Source organism: Aulonocara stuartgranti (assembly GCF_965226115.1).
Source record: "Aulonocara stuartgranti genome assembly, chromosome: 19".
Lineage (NCBI taxonomy): Eukaryota > Metazoa > Chordata > Actinopteri > Cichliformes > Cichlidae > Aulonocara > Aulonocara stuartgranti.
Genome location: NC_138955.1, coordinates 19,839,926 through 19,859,756, shown reverse-complemented (window position 1 = coordinate 19,859,756; position 19,831 = coordinate 19,839,926). Strand labels below are relative to the sequence as shown.

At 40.5% G+C, this 19,831-nt stretch overlaps 1 protein-coding gene across 1 annotated transcript; it reads right to left on the bottom strand.

Moving 5' to 3' along the window:
- Positions 1-14,846: 14,846 nt before the first annotated feature.
- pax1a (paired box 1a) lies at positions 14,847-19,174 on the bottom strand. The gene is made up of 5 exons (XM_082517007.1): positions 18,926-19,174; positions 17,674-18,303; positions 16,489-16,622; positions 15,804-16,017; positions 14,847-15,354 (listed from the first exon to the last, which is right to left on the bottom strand). The coding sequence occupies exons 1-5, from the start codon at positions 18,927-18,929 to the stop codon at positions 15,251-15,253; spliced, it is 1,086 nt and encodes a 361-aa protein (XP_082373133.1). The 5' UTR covers positions 18,930-19,174; the 3' UTR covers positions 14,847-15,250.
- Between the last annotated feature and the right edge of the window lie 657 nt (positions 19,175-19,831).

Genomic DNA, 19,831 nt, shown 5'->3' with positions numbered 1-19,831 from the left:
TGCCGTTTTTAATTGGTATGTGAAACACAGCATTCAGTTTTGAACCACGGCATAGAATTGTTGATGGACCTTGAAAAGATTAGAAATCGAAGTGTGATAGCTCTAGTTACACGAATCAACTGAAGAGACTGTGATGTAAATGTTTCTCAGCAAGTGTGAAGGAATTTTAGAAAATCATCAGCAATCATCTTTGTCTCATCCATCTCAGCCAGTGGAAAATGAATGTGTGAAGACGTGCTGACATGTACAAGTTCACTCTAATTCTAGTATTGGCTCGTGCTCCGCTGCTTTAGCCACAGAGGATCTTCGCGCCCATCTGGCTCACTGTGCAGGACTGAAGTGGAAGCCAGCTCAGTTGGGTCACTGCAGAACTAAATCCACAACATAGTAATTGCTGAATGGATAATATTGGAGTGAAGCCTTTAACTGGATTCTGGGCCCTGACTCGATTCAGCTGTGCGAGGATTTAAATGAAGTTACTGAAATTGTCAAAGCGGTACATATTTTGAAACAACTTCGAGACTGGTTAACATACACAATAAAATATTAAAAACAATCTTAACGTTATTCATGATAAACGAAAGTACGTTTTTCTCAGTCTCTTATGATTTTTCTGACTCTACCTGAGCAGCGCCATGCGTGTAAGGTTGATCTTCTAATCCCTTGGATCTAAAGGTAAACAGGAGGACTCCTGGATATAAAGAAAGACACTCACAATATTTAGTTAAGAGATTTCAGGCTGGAGTAGGGTTACTTACCTGAGAAACGGGAATGGCTTTTGTGTGGCTGGACAGGTCAACAACATATCCATTTTCACTAGTGGATGGGAATGTGTTTGCTTAGGTTTATCTCCGGTCTCCTGGAAGCCAAAGGTGTTTTATCGTGAATGAATAATCTCTGATTGTATCTTGTATCGCCATTTTAGAGCCATCAGCTTGGAAGGAACCGATTTTTTTCTTTCTCCAGTTAATAAAGTCTCTTTTACATTCATTACTTTATTGCAAATCATTTTATCCGCCCACACTTGCAGAAATTAGGTGTTAAGTTAAGGTGAGAAAACGATTCCTTACCTCTGAGGCACGTCAGCACTTGTCACACCCAGTAAAGCTCTTCTCTCAGCCATGTCTTAACTCTTGCTTCATCTTCTCTTTAATCAGCTATGCCATTCTTATAATCATACACGAGAAACCTAATATTGCTATGATATCTGGTGAGATGAGAAGAAAAGCACTGAGCAATGCTGACATGGAGAGGGAACAGTAATCTATTACCTTCATGTTTCACTTGGCTAGCTAAAAGCGCAGTCTTTGCTTTTTCTTCAGTCCCAGCTAGAAATCCTGATTTTAGAGCAAGTGCTGAAATATCTCCACAACTACTGGGTAAATGGGCATGAAATTTGATACAGATATCCAGGATCCCCAGAGGAGGAATCCTAGTGACCCTGGCGGATGTCTGATTTTTTGTCTGCCCAACAATTATTACAAGGATTTCTGTGAAAGTGGGAAAGGATATACATTAACGTGTAGCTCATTCCGTGTCCTCCCATTCTTCAAGAAACTTGGTGGCCAATATCCAAGGATACACTTTAAAAAAACAGCTAGTAAAAGCTACAAAATGCTCCAAACCTCAGTGCAAGAAACACATAAATAAAAGACTAAATGGCTTGAGTTAAAATTGCCTTTAATCTCAGTCTCACACTCCAGTTTCTAACATATCAGAACGTTTCAAATGTAAGTAAAAACACAGTATCCTCGCAATCTAATCTTTTAATGTTACTTGCTCCGACATCAACGCAAATATGTGCTCGTAAAATTATAGCAGCTTAAGGCAGATTTGCTGCTAAGATGAATTGCTGTGTTGACAGCATCAGCCATGATTACTATAATAAGTCTCAATTCATTACATCCTTTTTCAGTGTAGGCTGAGGCAGAAATTAGCAAACAGTGTCGTGGGTGTTACAAAACACGGTATTATGGTTGACAGCTTGTCGGCGTGATTGTTGACTAATTACAGTGCTCGTCTACCCTGGGGGACGACGAAAGCACAGAGCGGTGTGCTTGTGCTGTTGGTTGCTTTGACAGGATGAGTAATCCCACGGCTATCAGTCAGCTATGACAGCAGACGCCCACTGACTGATGCCTTCACTCTCTTTTTTTTCCTCTCGTATTTTTTTTTCTCTACATGAAAATGTCTCTACTACTAGCTATCAAAGCCAAGAAACCTACAGAACATTATGAAGCTTAACTAGGCTCCAACAGCTATTAAACCTCATTTGCAGTATCAGCATAGTATTTTGCAAATTATACACAGTCTGCCCTGGATCTTGCTCTGGATCTTGCAGGCGATAAGAACTCTCCCTGGAGATTGGGGAAATGGCTCAATTTGGGCCTTTCAGACGCAGGGAGCTGTGCTTGTGCCTCCATTCGCCAGGCTTGTCATCCTACCTTTTATTAGGCGCTTAGCTGTGTAGTATCTCCTCCTAAGATCAGAACTCACCAACAAAGAGTCAGCATTCACATCGCCAGATAGATCCTGGAGCTGGGAGGGGGTCTGGGGTGTTCAGACTTGGAATTGTTGAGTTGGGCAAGAATGCCCAGCCCGTTCTCATACCCAGCCAAGTTTTATTTTGGTGTAGGTCTATTGCAAGAGCAATCTCTGAGTGTGTGGCATTATGGAGGACATCCAAATGGTTAAGATGGAATTCCCTGATTGTTATTGAGACCTGAACTCCACCGTTCCTGAAATGATCTCTATCAGCCAGCACTCCTTGAAGCACATAGCTATTCATTAAAGATGGTTATCGCTGAGTCTGAGGTGAGAGCAGGGTTTTCAGGGGCATTCAACAAGGCGAGATCATTGGGTAGCATCTAAGATTAGCCCAACTCGACGTTTTTCTATGTGCTCCTTCACAATTAAGACTACTTCAAAGAGTCTCGCAGGTATCCATTTAGCTCCTTAGATGTTGCAACATGAAATGAAAGCGCTTATGAGTTTGAACTCATAAAGAATACTCACAAGCACATAAAATTGCTTAGTATCCCATAACAAATAAACATGAAATACCTTGCAGATGCAACAAAAGATCAAGGCAGTCATGCTAGGAATAAGCTGTGCTCAGTTCCCTTTGGACTCAGTGTTGCATAAAGCTGCTATTATCGCTTTGAATGTCATATCTAGACCATATATTTTCCATTACTGAGTAGTGCGCCTGTTTTGCAAATGTGGAAGATTTGTACAAATGGTAACCCAAGCAAAAGCATCTTTTTTATATATATGTAGATATATATATGTTCAGGGGTGACTGATTGCATGCTTATGTTAGGAAGCAGGGCCATCTGCTGATAGACCATCATTACTGGTCTGTCAAGCATATGTCTCTTTCTAAAACTTTCACTACTGTTTTATGATGCGATGTGTAAAAACATTGTTTTACAGCAGCTTTTGGCTCTTTTTAATAACACTGCAAACGCCTCTGGTTCAGGCAAAAGCAGTTTGAAGGCAGATTCAGCAGCAGAGGGCTCCCTTTTCCCCACGAGTCTCCCAACTTGAAGCTGCAAAAGGGAAATCTGACAAATCCTCAAACTTTCATTTACCAGGTCTGTTTGCTTGGGTTTTATATAGAGTATATACATATTATCCAGAGAAATGTTGTGTTTTTTGACTTTATTTTTTTCAACCTGAACACTGTACAAATGAGTTACTACTGTGACACAACCTGTTTTTGAAGTTTATTTTTTCCTGTATTTACTCTACGTATTCCCCTGATATTCCTCCTGCAAAGTAAAGCAGCAATTTGCGCTTTAACTCTGCATTTCAGAACTATTACTCAAAGCAAGTTATCTGTTTTGATTGAGCGGGATGTTTGCCAGACAGGAGTTCCCCTGCCATTAATCTTGCTGTGTGTCTGAGTGACAGACTGGATTATCAACTAAAACTTTCAGCCACTTGAGACTGCTACCAATGTTTTGCTTTCAAGAAGAAAGAGTGGGAAGCCATTCTTCTGTTGGAAAAGAACAGAGGCTGGTGTAACTTAAGCAATGTGGAAACCCTCAGGAGTCTGTAGCATTATCTGGACAAACTAATATTTACTCCATGGCAGTGCAAACACACTCATTTACTCTGGCTTTATTCAACACTTTGGCATTGTTGATGGATTAACTCTAATGATGAAATCCAACCCATCTTCTCAGTTTGATCAAAAGGCTTCACTTTGAGAGCGCTTCGCATCGATCGCTTGCAAGTGAAACTACTACGAGAAACGCACAGGGATCAAGATTCCAAGCAAAAACTTACTGGTTACTGGGTAGCTAATATCAAGGAACTGTGATGACATATTTGCTTACAAATTACTGATCAGCTGCTATGCCATCAATGTGCACATTATTAAGGAGCCAGTCTCCCACAAAGATGGAAGTCAAATCAACAACAGTCTGTTTCTTTTTTTCTGCTGTGTTCAGAAGGACTGGAGATTTGCAGCAGTCTGTACATGAAAAAAGGCAAATAATGACTTGGTTTGAAGTCTGACCACAGTGCGGTGAATCTCTGTTTGAGTCAGGTCTGCTTCAAATAAAAACTGATTTGCTTCTCCCCCTAAATTTAGTCTCCAAAATTACACAGTCTTCAGAGCATGGTCGGAATGCACGAAACTTAAAGGTCCTCTTTTCTCACCAGAGCGTAATGAGAAACTGCTTGCAGAGGACGCTGGTCATAAAGGCAAACACCTGCAATGATGACACTGAAGGAATCAATCTTCCTTTATCCCACCCCATCAACAACAAACAGAGAAACTAGATTCCCCTGACCTGTTAGCCTTATGCGATGAAAGCAAAGATGACGGCTTTGCTGTTAGAGCCAGACGGACGGATGGATGTGGGAAGAAGCTTAGACATGAATATCTTATCATAAACACTGGTGATAAATGCATAGTATCACATGCAAAATTCAAGGATGATACAAAGACCTTGACTCAGACGACTGCTTACAGTTTTAGAAAATTTCCTCTAGTCAAATTAATTCAGCTGGATAAAAGTCCATCCATCCATCCATTCGCTTCCGCTTATCCTTTTCAGGGTCGCGGGGGGCGCTGGAGCCTATCCCAGCTGTCATAGGGCGAGCGGCAGGGTACACCCTGGACAGGTCGCCAGTCTGTCGCAGGGCCAACACACAGGGACAGACAACCATTCGCACTCACATTCACACCTAGTGACAATTTGGATTATCCAATTAGCCTATCCCCACAAGCTGCATGTCTTTGGACGGTGGGAGGAAGCCGGAGTACCCGGAGGGAACCCACGCAAACACGGGGAGAACATGCAAACTCCACACAGAAAGACCCCGGCCTGATGGTGGAATTGAACTCAGGACCTTCTTGCTGTGCGGCAACAGTGCTAACCACCATGCCACCGTGCTGCCCTGGATAGAAGTACTTTTATGATTTTATGGATAAAAGTCATAAAATCATAAAAGTACTTCTAGTACTAATAGTCTTGGCTGCTGTTTTATTTATTTATTTTTATTTTCAAAGTCGCCTTTATTTGGCATTCCACTGCTTTCTACTGCAGCTCAGTGATGAGCGCAGTGACCTCATTTTAGTAAGGTCTTGAGCTGGAACCCATGGCAGGACAAAGGACCAGACCCAGAGCTTGTCTTTGGGAATTTTAAGGGTATACTCCCTGGGTGATCCCTAGTTCTGTTTGTTTGACTTCTGTGATCACTGTGTGCCATGCCGGTCTCAGCTAAGCATATTGTGTCCTGGCCTGGTCAAAGAGGTGCCCAGGCTCAGACGAGCTGGACTCAGGCACTGCATACGTGTCGTGTCATTGCTCTGCAAGTGCAAGCTGAGGTCCCCCGGGAGGGGGGACAATAGGGTTTGAGTGTTTAAGTACACTTTAAAGGTTTCTCCATGATTGACCTTGAAAGACGACCTGTCGCTCAGAGGTGTCTCTGCAGTATATCGACTCACTTTTATACTTTGACCTACTTTTACTTAAAATTGGTTAAATTCAATGAACAAATATTCCTGTCTTCATACCTTGCTTGCAAAGATTTGTGAGTAATTCTGGGAATCCTCTTTTTATGATATTGTGAACAATAGATAACGACTCAGCTAATTAAACTCAGCCTCTCCGGTATGTGCTGTTTTTATCCAATCATGTTACCAGTATGTTGCCAAGCTGGCTCTGAGATCTTCAACCATGTTATTTCTTCTATTTCTTCTTACACAAGGTAAAAAAAAAAAGAAAAAAGTTGGACTTTTCTCAAATAATGTGCGTGGGAGTGCGCACGTGTTTGTGTGCCTGTCTGTGCATGCATGCGTGCATGTGTGTGTGTGTGACATCTGAATGACGCTTTCTGAGAAGCATCGAGGGAATTGTAAGTCAACACGCGGTTTTAATCTTTGTTTTACATGTATTGCATTATATGTACGTAAAAAAATAGTAATAAAAATAATAAAGTAATAAAAAATTTGAAAATTAAATTTCATAAAACTTCAGTGTCAAGTAGCTTGGATGTGAAGAATAATTATGATAAAACTAGTGTAACTTATATAAAATGCGGTTTGGTGCTTTCTGTGCAAGAAAACCTCAACATGCTATTTTTTCTAAAATGATTTTTAATCTGTTTCACTCAAATTGAAATGATAACGTCTGTGGGACTAATTCAACCTGCTGCACAGTGAGAGTAGCCGAGCAGCATAGGGCTCCTTCACCTTACTTTTCTCTGTGTTTTCACTGGGTCAGCCAGCCAGTCTAGCAGAAACAAACTTTTCTTTGGGGGAAATCTAAGCCTTCCTCCAAGAATTCCCCTATTTGCATTTGCAGGTGGACTGAAGATGGCATGATGCCGTATCCATACGGTGTCCTGTTTTTAATGGACAAAGACTCAGCATTCTTTGGCACGTAGTGACCCCTGAGTAGAACCTCGTCAAATTCACATGTGTGTTTATTTGTTTTTTTTTCCACGTGACAGACAGACAGCCTTGGATTTCAATTATAGAATAGCAGAGAACTTGTTAACTCAGTAACAGATAGCCTTAGCATGCACAGGGACACCTTCATCATTCTTGAGTGGTTGAGAGCAGGAAGAGCTGAAGCATTTCCTCTAACACGCTGACACTCACCTTTTGTGTCGGTTAGCTGCATACAGCTGTTTTCATCGCTTTTTCCCATGAAGAAGCTGATAACGGAAGTACTTTTATGCATTATGAGATGTAAATGTGGGATAAACAAAACCACACTGACAAGTGGCGCAACCTAAAATACAATATTTAATATATCTAACATCTGTAAATTAACACTATGTGATGTGTAAAAACTCTAATTTCTGATTCTATAGAATCATATTGCAAAAACAATTACTGTTTCTACTTTGACCACCTCTTATTACATTAACAGGGATCCATTATATTCAATTTCCAAAGTAGCAGTCAATGTTAAATTTTGCTTGTATGTTTATTGCTTGGATAAGATTCAGTCAACACAGTTTCACCATAAACAAGTACTATAGCTGCATTCACCCCCGTTTGCCAAAACATACAAGGTTTCCTTAATAAGCTACTAAAACGCTTCTCAACCAGGGAATAAAAAGCGATTGTATTTCTCATTATGGTTTCACACCATGACAGAGAGAGTTTGGGAGCTGAAAGACAGAGGGTTCACCAGACAATTGAATGCAGTTTAAGCATTTCTACAGAGGCCCACCTTGTTATTGTGGCTTGGAAGTGCGACTTGTGGTTGTCTCAGTCTACAATAGAGAGCGATGAATGAGAGGACAGCCCGTAGCCACCCACATAGGTTTGTACCATGTGCTCTGTGGAGTCTACTGTGTGTGTGTGTTTTTAATATATTCTTCTGTAGAAAAATTATATGTACACAGTTTGACATTAAACTTGCACTGCTTTCTGCCTTAATTGCATTTTGCAATTGTATATTCTCTCTAGTATGAGAATATAAATGCTACCTATACTCCTCTGTTTTGGTTATTAAGTATCCTTCAGTATCACTTCACCACATTTCATTGCCAAAACAGAGATATTTTCTAAATGTCTATTTTCTTTCAGTGCACACCATGTCATGTGGGTTATTTCCATATTAGTTTTGTGTCTTTTGGTCTGGCTCGTGGAGCTACTCGCTCTTACTGGTGAAGTGGCTACATCAGACCCCTCTTTCAGTTTAAACCCATGTTTTCGCCATGCCAAATTAACAGCCACCCTTTGGGTCATTGCTGCATGTGAGTGCTGAGATGGGAAAGGCATATCTGAATGAGAAGCACCAATAACAGCAACACGCATGGTTCTCCACAACTGGTTGCACTCCGTGTTCTTCAAAGGGCCCTCTGTCTTTCGCTCTCTCACTTATTGTGCGCCGGTTCAGAGCGGCAGTTGACTGCGTGACACAGAGTTTCCTGAGCCTCGCTGCTCGCAAACACACAAACCGAAATACTGGTTGTTTAAACCTGACGATACTGTCAATATGGGAAAGGTCAGACAGTTATGTATATGTTTTAGTCCTTCCCGGATGTTTCTAAAGTCAATAGGTCAGTGTAAATTTGCATTGATATAGACATGTGCCTGTCTTGGTTATTGGCCAACAAGTTCTGATAGGGGTTGGCAGTTCTTACTGGCGCCTTCGCTGCAAACGCTTCTGGGAGTGGCAGTTGCTAGGCAAGGTCAAAAGTTTGATTAATGACATTCGTTGCTGTTTACCTTTCACCTTTGGTTGCATTATCTCGTGAACTCACGATGTGATGACAGCATTCGTTCCTGGTCCTACGGCACATGTGCAGCATTCAGCAGAACAGGTTCTGCATTATTCAGAGCTGCGCTTACAACTTCCTATTATCTCATGAATAATGGGGTGATCAGCATGTGCTGTAGGACAGACATACAGGAAGAAAAGGCAGGTGGGTGACAAAAAAAACAATCCCAGAGTGATATCAAAGAGCAAATTTCATAAAGTACGAGTGTCTTCTTTCACTAATAGTAAAAATATTTTATTAGCTTATTTACACCTAATCTGATAGACTAATTACACAGTCCGTTATCTTTTATTGCCTTTAAATAAAATAGTTGGTGTGCTTTTATGTCTACGTGAAGTCACATGTCTGCAAACAAGCTATGATTTGACTTTTTGACCTCTAAAGTGAAGAAGTGAACTGTAACCAGAATCCTGATCTTCATGGGGAACATGTACATGTGTAAAAATAAAAGAACTTTAAAAAAGGAACTTTACGTACCTAGACTACACTGATGCCCTAATGTGATTGGAGAGGTTTTTATTCTGAGGGATAAGCCTGGTGCTTTCTGTCTTTTTCCTTGTGTTATCATCTGGTGTCTCGATAATCATATGTAAACATAAAATACTTACATCATCTAAATAATGCCGATTCGATGACATAAATAATATCGTTTTATGACTGTGACAAATGAAAATCTGATATCTTAAAACCCTAGTGACAAAAAATGAAAATGGCCTTTTGATTCTAATGCTACATGTAAAAAAAGTCCATGTCGGACTGGTTTGCACATTTCTTTAACTAGGAACGTGCCCTCTGTAGTTTATTTTGATTCCTCATATACTACTGACATAACCACCAGGGCAAAAAGCATGTATTCATTTGCAGCTGAAAATAGTCCCCAGTCCTTTGTGGAATAGCATTTGCTTAAACACACAGCACAAGACAGTCTGAATTCATCTGAGAGTTCTGTATTTGGCTGTAATGAATGAACTTGGGGACGAGAGCCATGGAGAGGGTCAGAAAGTCACACACTGATAGATTTAAGCTTTTTCTTCTTCTTCTTTTTAAAAATGATTGATGGTAGCAAAGCTCTTATTATTTAAAAAGACAGGAAAAAGCCATATTCTGTAAGAATTCCTTTGAATCACATACAAAGACAGTAATAACGCTGCTTTTGAATCTTCTCTCCAAACACAATAACGCCCATTCACCCGTTTTAAGGATCCATCTGAGTTTCATGCAGGACTTTCCTCCTCAAACCAGCAGACAGTACCGTGGTTTACCACTTGCATTTTTCGGGAGAAGAGTCATCATCTTATTATCACCTAATAAGAATTTGAGCCAAAAATTAAGTATTTTATTTGGTGGTAGCATTTTGCATGTGTGTGGCGTGGTATATGTTTCAGCACACTTTAAATAAGTCACAGATGGGCGTTCTGGTAGAACATTAATTCTATAGTTTCCACAAATTAGAGAGGATTCTCTTCTTCTCATGACTGTCTTTCTCTTTGCCAAGATCTAGAGTAAAATAGACATGCGAAACTGCTGACAAATTTCCTTGAAGGTCTGTGTTATGACTTTCCACTAAAGGAGTGGATTTTGCTATAGGCATTGATATTTACAGACAATATGCACAAATTATGACAAATTACAAGCATTCTTCTAGTTTAAAAAAATAGGTCGGCTTTCATGGCATTGTTTTCAAAGAGTGCATTTTAATTGTGTTTGCAAACATAATTTCATGGTCTTTTAGTCATCTGTGTATAATAATCAAATCTGGCCTCTGCAATTTGATGTGATCCTGTGGTTATTCTCTTTATTGCTGTATTGCTGTATCCTCAAAGGCAGCAAAAAACAGCAGCGGAGTCTCCTGAGAGAAAAAGTGAAATGATACGTTTTCATTTAGAAAGCCAAATGTCATCATCATGTCTCTGTCCCTTTTACTTTTAGAGCGTCTGGTTGATGTGGTGAGCTGGCAGAGCAAGTAAGAACATGGGAGGGAGACATTTATCATCCCCTAGACTACAGAGCTGTAACTCTGCCTGCTTGGAAATCCTGTGGACAGTCAGTGGGGGGAAAAAGCCAGTAGTGACTGCATTACAAGAATGATACAAGAATTTTCACAGACCCATTGCTTTGATCTTTACATTCTTGGTGAAAAATGGTTTAATTCTAAATTAATCTAATAATAATATTTAGAATATTGATAACTTTTGAATGTGTTATGAAGGATGTGCATCTTTTTGCATGTATAACTTGCACTGTCTGATCTAATTTAGTCTAATTCTTTCAAGAAAATATTAACATCACGCTGGCGACCATGACAGTTTTAATTCATGAGCGTTTCTCACACGCCTGTCAAAAAATAATGTTCTGCTCGTCAAGGATGAGGATACGCACATGTTCCAGCATTGTACATGCTTGCATGCACCATGTTTCCACGGCAAGGCAATTCATTTGAAATTTCAGACATGACTAGAAGTGCTGACACTGACCTCCTTTCTAAAACTGAAACTTTGCCAACTTGCCACTCTCTTTCTAAAAGGTTTCTCGTGTATCTTTCTTTGCTTTTTCCAAGACCTGCCATGTCGCCTGTCCTGAGATGCTCTCTTGTTGGCTTTGACTTGTGCAAAGGCAGCGTATGAGTGAGTGAGTGACTCCTGGCGAGCCTAGGGTAGTTTTCCCCCTTAAAGCGAAAAGAGGACACAATGTAAAATGCCTCAAACCAAGCAAAGTGTCAAATTCATAAACTGAACTTTGGTCTGTGAAGAACTCTCACTCTCTCTTGTACACATGGCAGACACTGATGGATTGTTACAGTTGAAGACAGGAGCGCCTGTTCTAGCTTTTTAAGGAACCTCTGTCACCGTTTCATTTCTGCTTGGATTATTAATAGTACTTAATATCATATCCATTAGGCTCAAGGAGGCCAAGTTCCTATCCATCTCTCCAAGTATCTGTTTGAGTTTTTGGTATTTGAGAATCCTTTCAAGTCTAAGTTTTAGAGGTAAGACCCTTAAGACCAACAAGCTCGGTGCCCAGAAGTATTAAAGCCTGGGCATCTGCATACTTTTGTGGTATTACTTGCGTTTAAAGTGTATTGCATTACGTGGCAAATGCATTTATCAATTTAAAGCGAGGAATCCAAACCGATAAATGCTCATGTGTATCATTTTACATTACAGTTCAAGTAAAACTAATGCAAGTAGGAATTTCTGTATGCAGCTACTGGATTCATCTGACCCGAGGCAATTACAGTCATCTGCAGAGAGATCAGATTGTAGATCTTTAAAAAATACAAATTCTTTTTGACTGTTGTTTCTTTTCAATAAAAAACAACATCTGAAACTAGCCCACCTGCTGCTCTTTGAGCACAGAGGGTCTGCTGAAGACGCAGTGGGGGGTATCACTTGCTGCCCTGATTGATGACCATAGGTCCCGTAGGAAGTAACCCCACCACCATGAAGGAGTATTTTGCGAACCCCAAGTGGTATCCGGGAAAACATGAACGACTCCAGTCAGGGAGCGTGTGTACTCAAAGGCCATCTTAATGTTTGGATATACTGAGTCACTTGGGATTTTGCTGCAAAAGGGGAAAAGAATCAACAGCTGCAAAATAGAGCTTATGACACCCAGATTCCAGCATGTATACCAAAACCAGCCAGTAAAAGACATTAAAGTGCTTTGTATTAAGAAATCCTGGCCTTTTACAGTCGATCATTGCCAGACATTTAATATTTAACTGCTTTTGTAACGGCCGGCAGACAGTGGCAGGGACAACTGCTGTGTCTACGCTTGATTTTGAGATTGTTGTGATTCAGAAACCGTTTTGAAAGCCCACAACATGATCAAGCTGCATACGCTGTACCCAGCAAAATTCAGCAACACCACTATGGCAATCGACTGCATTCCAGTTATGCATGTATGCCCTCGAACTTTACAACAACAACATCAGAATAAAAGAATCATAACTCGATATGAATAACAAAAAGCTAAACTTACTGAAATTCATGATAAGTATTGAACTGATCCTCCCTCCAGTCAACACACTTTGAGTTAATGTGTCTGATTTTGCTCAGTTTTATCACTTTAGAATAAACGGATACAATCAATAATCCCAAAAGGTGACTGTCACCTCAGCTCAGTCAAAACACTGTCAAGTCATTCCTGACCGACCTGAAAAGTTAACAGCTTGGAGCACTGGGAACTATAAAGCCACAGCTATTAATTTTTAAGGCATGCTGACGTCAAAAAGGGGGAAGAAACACATTTAGACTATATGACAACTCTTTCTAGCTGGATGTGCTGTTAAAACCACAGAAATGCTCATTGTTACTCAGCCAAACTAAACTGGGTCTGTCACCGAAACAACAGCAGTGCTCACATTCCCCCTGACCACACGTCCTGCATCAGTTCCACTGGAAGTGATGCAGGTTTTACACGGGAACAACAAAGAAAATTCAAATTGTATTCGTCGTTTTTGTTGTTTTGTTTTTTTAACGAAATGTATTTATTTGCTGATTTATTTTATATTGCAAGTATGTATAAATTTAACATTTAAAAGAATTTTAATTTTTAAAATATTGGTTGCCCAGAAAATAATCGGGGGGGATTTTTTTAACATTTGTAATTAAATGAAAGTAAAAACAAACAAGTAAGCAAATAAATAAAAACAGTGTTATGCGAGTGTGAATGGTTGTCTGTCCCTATGTGTTAGCCCTGCGACAGACTGGCGACCTGTCCAGGGTGTACCCCGCCTTTCGCCCTATGACAGCTGGGATAGGCTCCAGCGCCCCCCGCGACCCTGAAAAGGATAAGCGGAAGCGAATGGATGGATGGACAGTGTTAATCCACTTTTACTGGTGAAATATGCAAAAGTGCGAAAATATTAACGAAAATATTTATTTCTGACCCAAAGTACAGTTAGACGTTTTGCATTGAGACAAACTAGTGGATTCATACACAACGATAAGTACCATGATAACATGTAAGACCCTGCCTCACATACCAGTGGGCTGGATTTGTTAAAACGCACCATAAATAGGGTCGATTGACCACCACACATAGAGGCCAAACATATAAGTGAAATCATACATGACAAACGTGGTCACAAAAACCTTCAGTGGCGCACAGTGACGTCTATTAAGCTGTGAGAAGTCTTTTCGTTACGGCTGGTACAGTACAGCCAAACAGGTCACAGGAATAAACAGTTTACACAGAGAGAGCGGGCAGAGCCTATAGGCCTGTATGGGGAAATTCTCGTAATTTCTATGCGGGACAACAGATCCCACAGGCGGCATGTGGGTGGATTGGACTGTCAGCTGCTCTCCTGCACACACCGTTCATTAACGTGTATGATCAGCCCTCAGATTTTTATCACGGTATCAATTACAGGCCCGATAGCATCAGCCGAGGCGCCCAGCCAGTGGGGAGCTCTTTGGAAGTGTAGGCAGGTTATGCCTGTGTAAACACAGTAATTACCTTTCCCGGTAAGTAGTAGTACTAATCATTCTACCAATATAAAGAGTATAAATCCAATCAAAACATTTTCTCATAAAAGGCAGGCTCAAACTTAATCTCTTTGTCATCGATTCAAACAGGTTACAGGTCATTAAAAGCCTCAAAAAAGGCCAAACGACGCTTTCACAGCTCTTTATTTCACCACCGCCTGGAAAACGGACAACAGTAATATCTGGCAATATCTTAAAGGCCTGTGCCATCACCAATATAGCCAAAGTTAGATTTCAGGGTCCTAATGGTAGGTTAAATTTCTGGTAATCAAAAGCATAATGATTAAGAAAAACTGGCACGAACTGGGGTGAGCCGACCATGGCACTGTCACGGGCTGAAATTAAAAGAAAACTTTACTTCAGCTTTTTCATCTGATTTCCAAATCATAAACTCATCACCTAGTCCCATAAATTAGGACTGAACCAGCTGGTGTCCTCTCATTGATCAAAAGTGAAATGATATCAGCGGCAACAACATGTGGCATTTAAGAAAAAGGCTTTATTTTTGAATATTTACAATGAAATTATAAAAATATATAATTAAAGCTTTGGCAAATATTTTACATTTAGACAATTTATATAATTTGTTCACATCGTTGAGTCACTGTAGAGTCATGGCCACAAATTAAAGATAAGATAATGATAAAAATGGCGGATTACAGACCAGCTCTGGTTTTAGGAAGAAAACATCCAAGGCGGAGGAGACTTACACAATGTTTTTTGATTTTTTTTTTAAATCCTGCAATCTCAATTGGAGAATATACTGTCCAGCAACATGAAGGGTTTCAAATGAAAAACAAAGAAAACTATCAGCCAGTGCGGGGAAACACCGATACATCCATGCAAGCTTACATTCATATGGCCGCAGAGACCGGCACTCATAATGCACGTGATCTGGCCCGTGTTTAGATGCAAACAAGCCGTTAGTGTTCAGACTTACTGTCGCAGTTGTTGAAATGAGTTCATTTAAATGGTTGTGGTGACTAAGGTGTTATAATCCCCGGTTATGATGATGAGGTAGGGAGACTGAGTCCGTGCACACTGTTCAAGTCTTCATGTTGCTGCTGCTGCTGCGGCTTGCTCAGGGGACTGGGCGGTTTCCTGTCTCCTGCAAAAAACAGAAGAAATATACAGTGTGCAAATTCCCATCAGGTGATTATTTGCTTCTGTAGAATGGGTCTAAAGAGAACTGTTTTACTTAAGTTTAAAATCCACTTGCTTTCCTCAAACTAGGAACATTTTCAGACGTATTTCCTTAAAAAGTAAGTTGGCTGGCATGAAGTTGTCCAAGTCTGAAAGGTCAATATTTGATCATTGTCATACAGTTAGACTTTCTCTGGGATTGGGTGTTTACATCCGTTACGGTCATTGCTTATTGCAAAGTGTGGGTGCGTGACAAGAGAAAGGCAGGGAGAGAACCGCGTGGCCTTGTGCGGCCACCAGCTGAATACATTTCAAAAAGTAAAAAATAAAACAAAAACACAACAACAACATTTAATAAAAAAATTACAAGTAATAATAATAATGATAATAATAATATGCCTGCCTGTCCTGTACCTTCTCGGGCCTGGTGTTTAAAGGTCATCGGGGAGTGGATTTCTCCTGCGTGCATGCTCATCCCGCTGCTTGGGTGGGACAGAGCCGGGCTCTGCGTCTGCCAGTGGTGGTGGCCCGGGGCCACGTATCCGCCTGCTGGCCCACTGTACACCCCGTACTGATTGGTTGGGGAGTAAGCACACGCCGGTACATAACTAGACAATGTCGAGGAAGGCTGTGGACAGGCAGATAAGACATGCGGAAAATAAGCACAAACACACAAAATTGACAGAACTTCTAATTGCAGGCTGTGTGACAGCGGCATGTGGCCTTCGGCAGTGGTTCTGAGAAACGGTGCTTGGTGTTTGAGTGGTTTCGAATACATGTGTTTCACTATAATTTAATTTACCATGAATACGCTAAACTAGAATATATACGCGCTACTAGATTTCCTCCATCGACCATCCACTTCAAAACTCAAAAGACTCGTTTACCCAATAAAATCCCGCCTGAACGCAAAAAGAACTCTGTGGATGAGCCCTTTTTACAGTTTTGCCACAGGCCTTTGTAGCACGAGCATCTGGCATTAAGCACTTTGGACTGTTTCTTTTACAGAAAATAAATTAAAGCAATGCAAGGTGTGCATACGTGTGCAGTTTGAGTGTAGAAAGGTCACGGGCCGTGCAGTGTACCCACAGATTTTTACCTGAGCATATTTTATGTCGGCGTCAATGGCTGACTTGTCAATCCCGTTGACTGTGTGCGCGGCTGGGAAAGCTGCTCTGTTGACACTACCCCACTCCTCCATTTTTGGTGGGTATCCCTCTGTCCCAGCAATTGCTGATTTAGAGACAGTAACTTTACGTTAAAAGTGTGTAAAAATTAAAAATTCTCAGGTTTCAGAAAATCAAAAGAAAAAACAAAGGAAAGGTAAAGAAAGGAAAATGACAGGGCAGTTTTATTTAACGTCATAATTATAAAAGTAGAAGACAGGTAAACAATTTCCTCACTAACTTTTCTTGAGTATCAAACAGATTTAATTTTCAATACTGAAAAATAGTTTTCAAGACAGGATAAATATAATATTTAATACTATAATAATTATAATTACTCCAGCGCGCAGCTTAATAATGAGTAATAAATAAATAAATACAACTGTCTTAAAAAATAAACAGAAAAAAGCTGTTCGGTTAGAAGGCAACAGCAGCTCATTATAAACATTTCTCTCCGTTTTAATGATTTTTTTTAGGTTTTATTACATAATAAAGTCCTACATGTTATTTTTTATGCGTATGAAAGACAGAGAAAATATAATTGCATAAGGTTTTGAGGAATTTGATCGAGAAAGTATATCTTTAAATAAATATATATATATATATATATATATATATATATATATATATATATATATATATATATATATATATATATATATATATATATATATATTTTAGTTCTACATATGTTTTGAATAAATTCAGTTGGAACACAACCGTAGCTGTGAGACCCAACAGTAGATGAGTAAATGAGTAAAATGAGTAAAACACCAGCAAGGCAGAGGGAAAAAAATATAAGGAGTGCTTGAATTATTAGGTTGGATGTAGCAGGTGGGCAAGGTGTTTGTAAATGTATCATCCCATGAAAAGGCCCATTGAGCGTGGCCTTACTACGTTCTGGCTGAATGGTGAAATGGAGGCCTGTGCACATTTTAATGGGCACATTGTCCCGTCTGTTGCCATAGCTGCTTGTACGCAGAGGTATGGAAACTAGTCGTGTGGAATTGCACAATAACCAGCTGTTCAAGTTTATTAAGCTCTTATTTGTGAGAGATAAAGTGTCGTGCATTTTGAAGCCTGTGATTTTAAGGATTATAAAGTGTCGTTTTCCTCACCTGTAGGATCCATGAAGGCTCGTATTCCGAGGATGTTACTGACGGTGTGCGCAGAAGGCCAGGCCCTAGAAATGCTCACATGTCCAGCCGTCACTGGTACTCCAGGAGGGCTGCCCATTTTAGTGCTAGTGGGTGACATAGTGTTGGGGTAGGAATAAGGGTATATGTGGTTGTAGGGGAGGCCTGCCTGCGCGGAGGCTTGCTTGGTGCTTTCATACTGGTTAGGCTGGGAGAGATTTCCAATCTTGTTGCGTAAAATCCTGCTGATCGAGCTAACCGACGGGACATTATACTTGTCACAAACACCATCAGCCAAAAGCCTGTCCCGGATCTCCCAAGCAAAGATCCCGGGGTCATTTTGTTTGTAGTCCCTGATGTTTTTCACCACGTTCGGCGTCGTGACTCGGGGTTTGCTTCCACCGATGGCACCGGGTAGTATGGAGCCAGTCTCGTTGTACCTCGCTAAAATCTTGCTCACGCAGCCGTGGGAGACTCGGAGTTGCCTGCTTATATCACAGGGTCTAATCCCGAGCTGAGCCAGCTCTACAATTCTTAACCGTATGGCGTTAGGTAGAGGTCGGCCGTTGACGAACACACCGCCCAGTTGGTTCACCTCTCCATAGGTTTGCTCTGCAGGAAAAGAGAAAGATACGAGTTACGTGTTGTTACTCTTTGAGTTGAGTCCACTAATGTGATCAAAGAAAATATTACAGCGTGTTTTTTCATTGCATTTATTCTGACACATATTCAATTAAGCGAAAAAAAAATAGTGAGAGGCAAAAGCATTTTAAAATGCTCAGCTGAGACCGTTTGATGCAGTTCAGTTGTAATCCACGCCATAAACCGAGTTCATAAAGCTGATAGCTGGTTAACCTTTACTTTGCAACTATACAAAGTATATAAAGTGTTTGGCTGGGATTAGCCTCCAACACAACAAAAACATAAAAAATGGCGAGCTCGAAGAATACAAACAAGAGCGCTTCAAAGAAACGCGTCTCACTGGATAATTGGTTCTGTGGTTAAGTTTACGATTTAAAGCTTTAAACAGGCTGTCATTCCTGCTCAGCAGTGCTGGAAAAAATCCCCCAAAGAATAAACTTGTTCTCCAAAAGGTTTTTTTTTTTATTTGCACATTATCTGAACTTGGAGAAGGGGGAAAGTTCCTTAATTCTCTTTTTACGCAGGCGTGCTGAGTTTGGATACGCTTCCATAAGCTACATGTCACTGAAGCATGCAGACGGTAAAGGCTTACCCATTTGCCTATATGTTTTAAGATGCTTGGAAATATAGGTGTCCTTTCAAATGGCTGAATGCGCCGAGCGAGATCAGAGAAGAAAAGGGAACGGGAGGAATGAACCCCAGAAGAGAAAACGTAGACCTTTTTAAAATCCTCCGAAAGCAGCGTGCCCGCTTCTTTTTGGAAGCAAGTGCCTGCAAGGTACAATAGCGCCAAAGTGATCTTCATCCGATATATGCAATTTAGAGTTATCCCGGGAAGTCCGGAGCCTGCTGGAATTAATTTGGAGCGTCCTTCAACCCTCGCTGTTATACGCCGAGTCTCTGCTTTGGTTTCATTGGTCGTCCTGTGCTGGAAATGCTCTCAGCCAATACAAACCCCATCCGGTTTAAAGCTGCGCAGCCTCCTGACAGTTTTGCATAGAGGGAAGTGGAGACAGGGAAGCGTTTCATCCACCGTTTCTGGTAAGGACTTGTAATATGGGAGATGTAATAAGCGGGATGACAGTAGAGGTGTAACCTTGCTGAACTCGTTCCAAGTAATTTCAGGTCTAAAATAAAATGGAGCCATTTTTAAGACATGTATTAATATCGATAACGCACGTAGTTCAGTTTGACGGTCATTTTTAATAAATGAATCTCACTCTCGTGAACGTTACAGTGTAATTGTATTCATTTAACTGAAATTGCATCAAATTTGAATGTATGAAACCAGTGACGCGTGTTTATAACAGGGAATGTGTTTGTTTTGTTTTTCTAAATTACCCCCAACATCTCAAAATATTCTTTTAGAAGATCAGATCTGACACGTTTACAGTTTGTAGAGACTTTTTCTAACTTTTGAGATAAAACAGTTTTGCTTACTTACGCCAACAAATCTTTTTCCTCTTTTTTTATATTGTATATAATAAATAGGCTGACT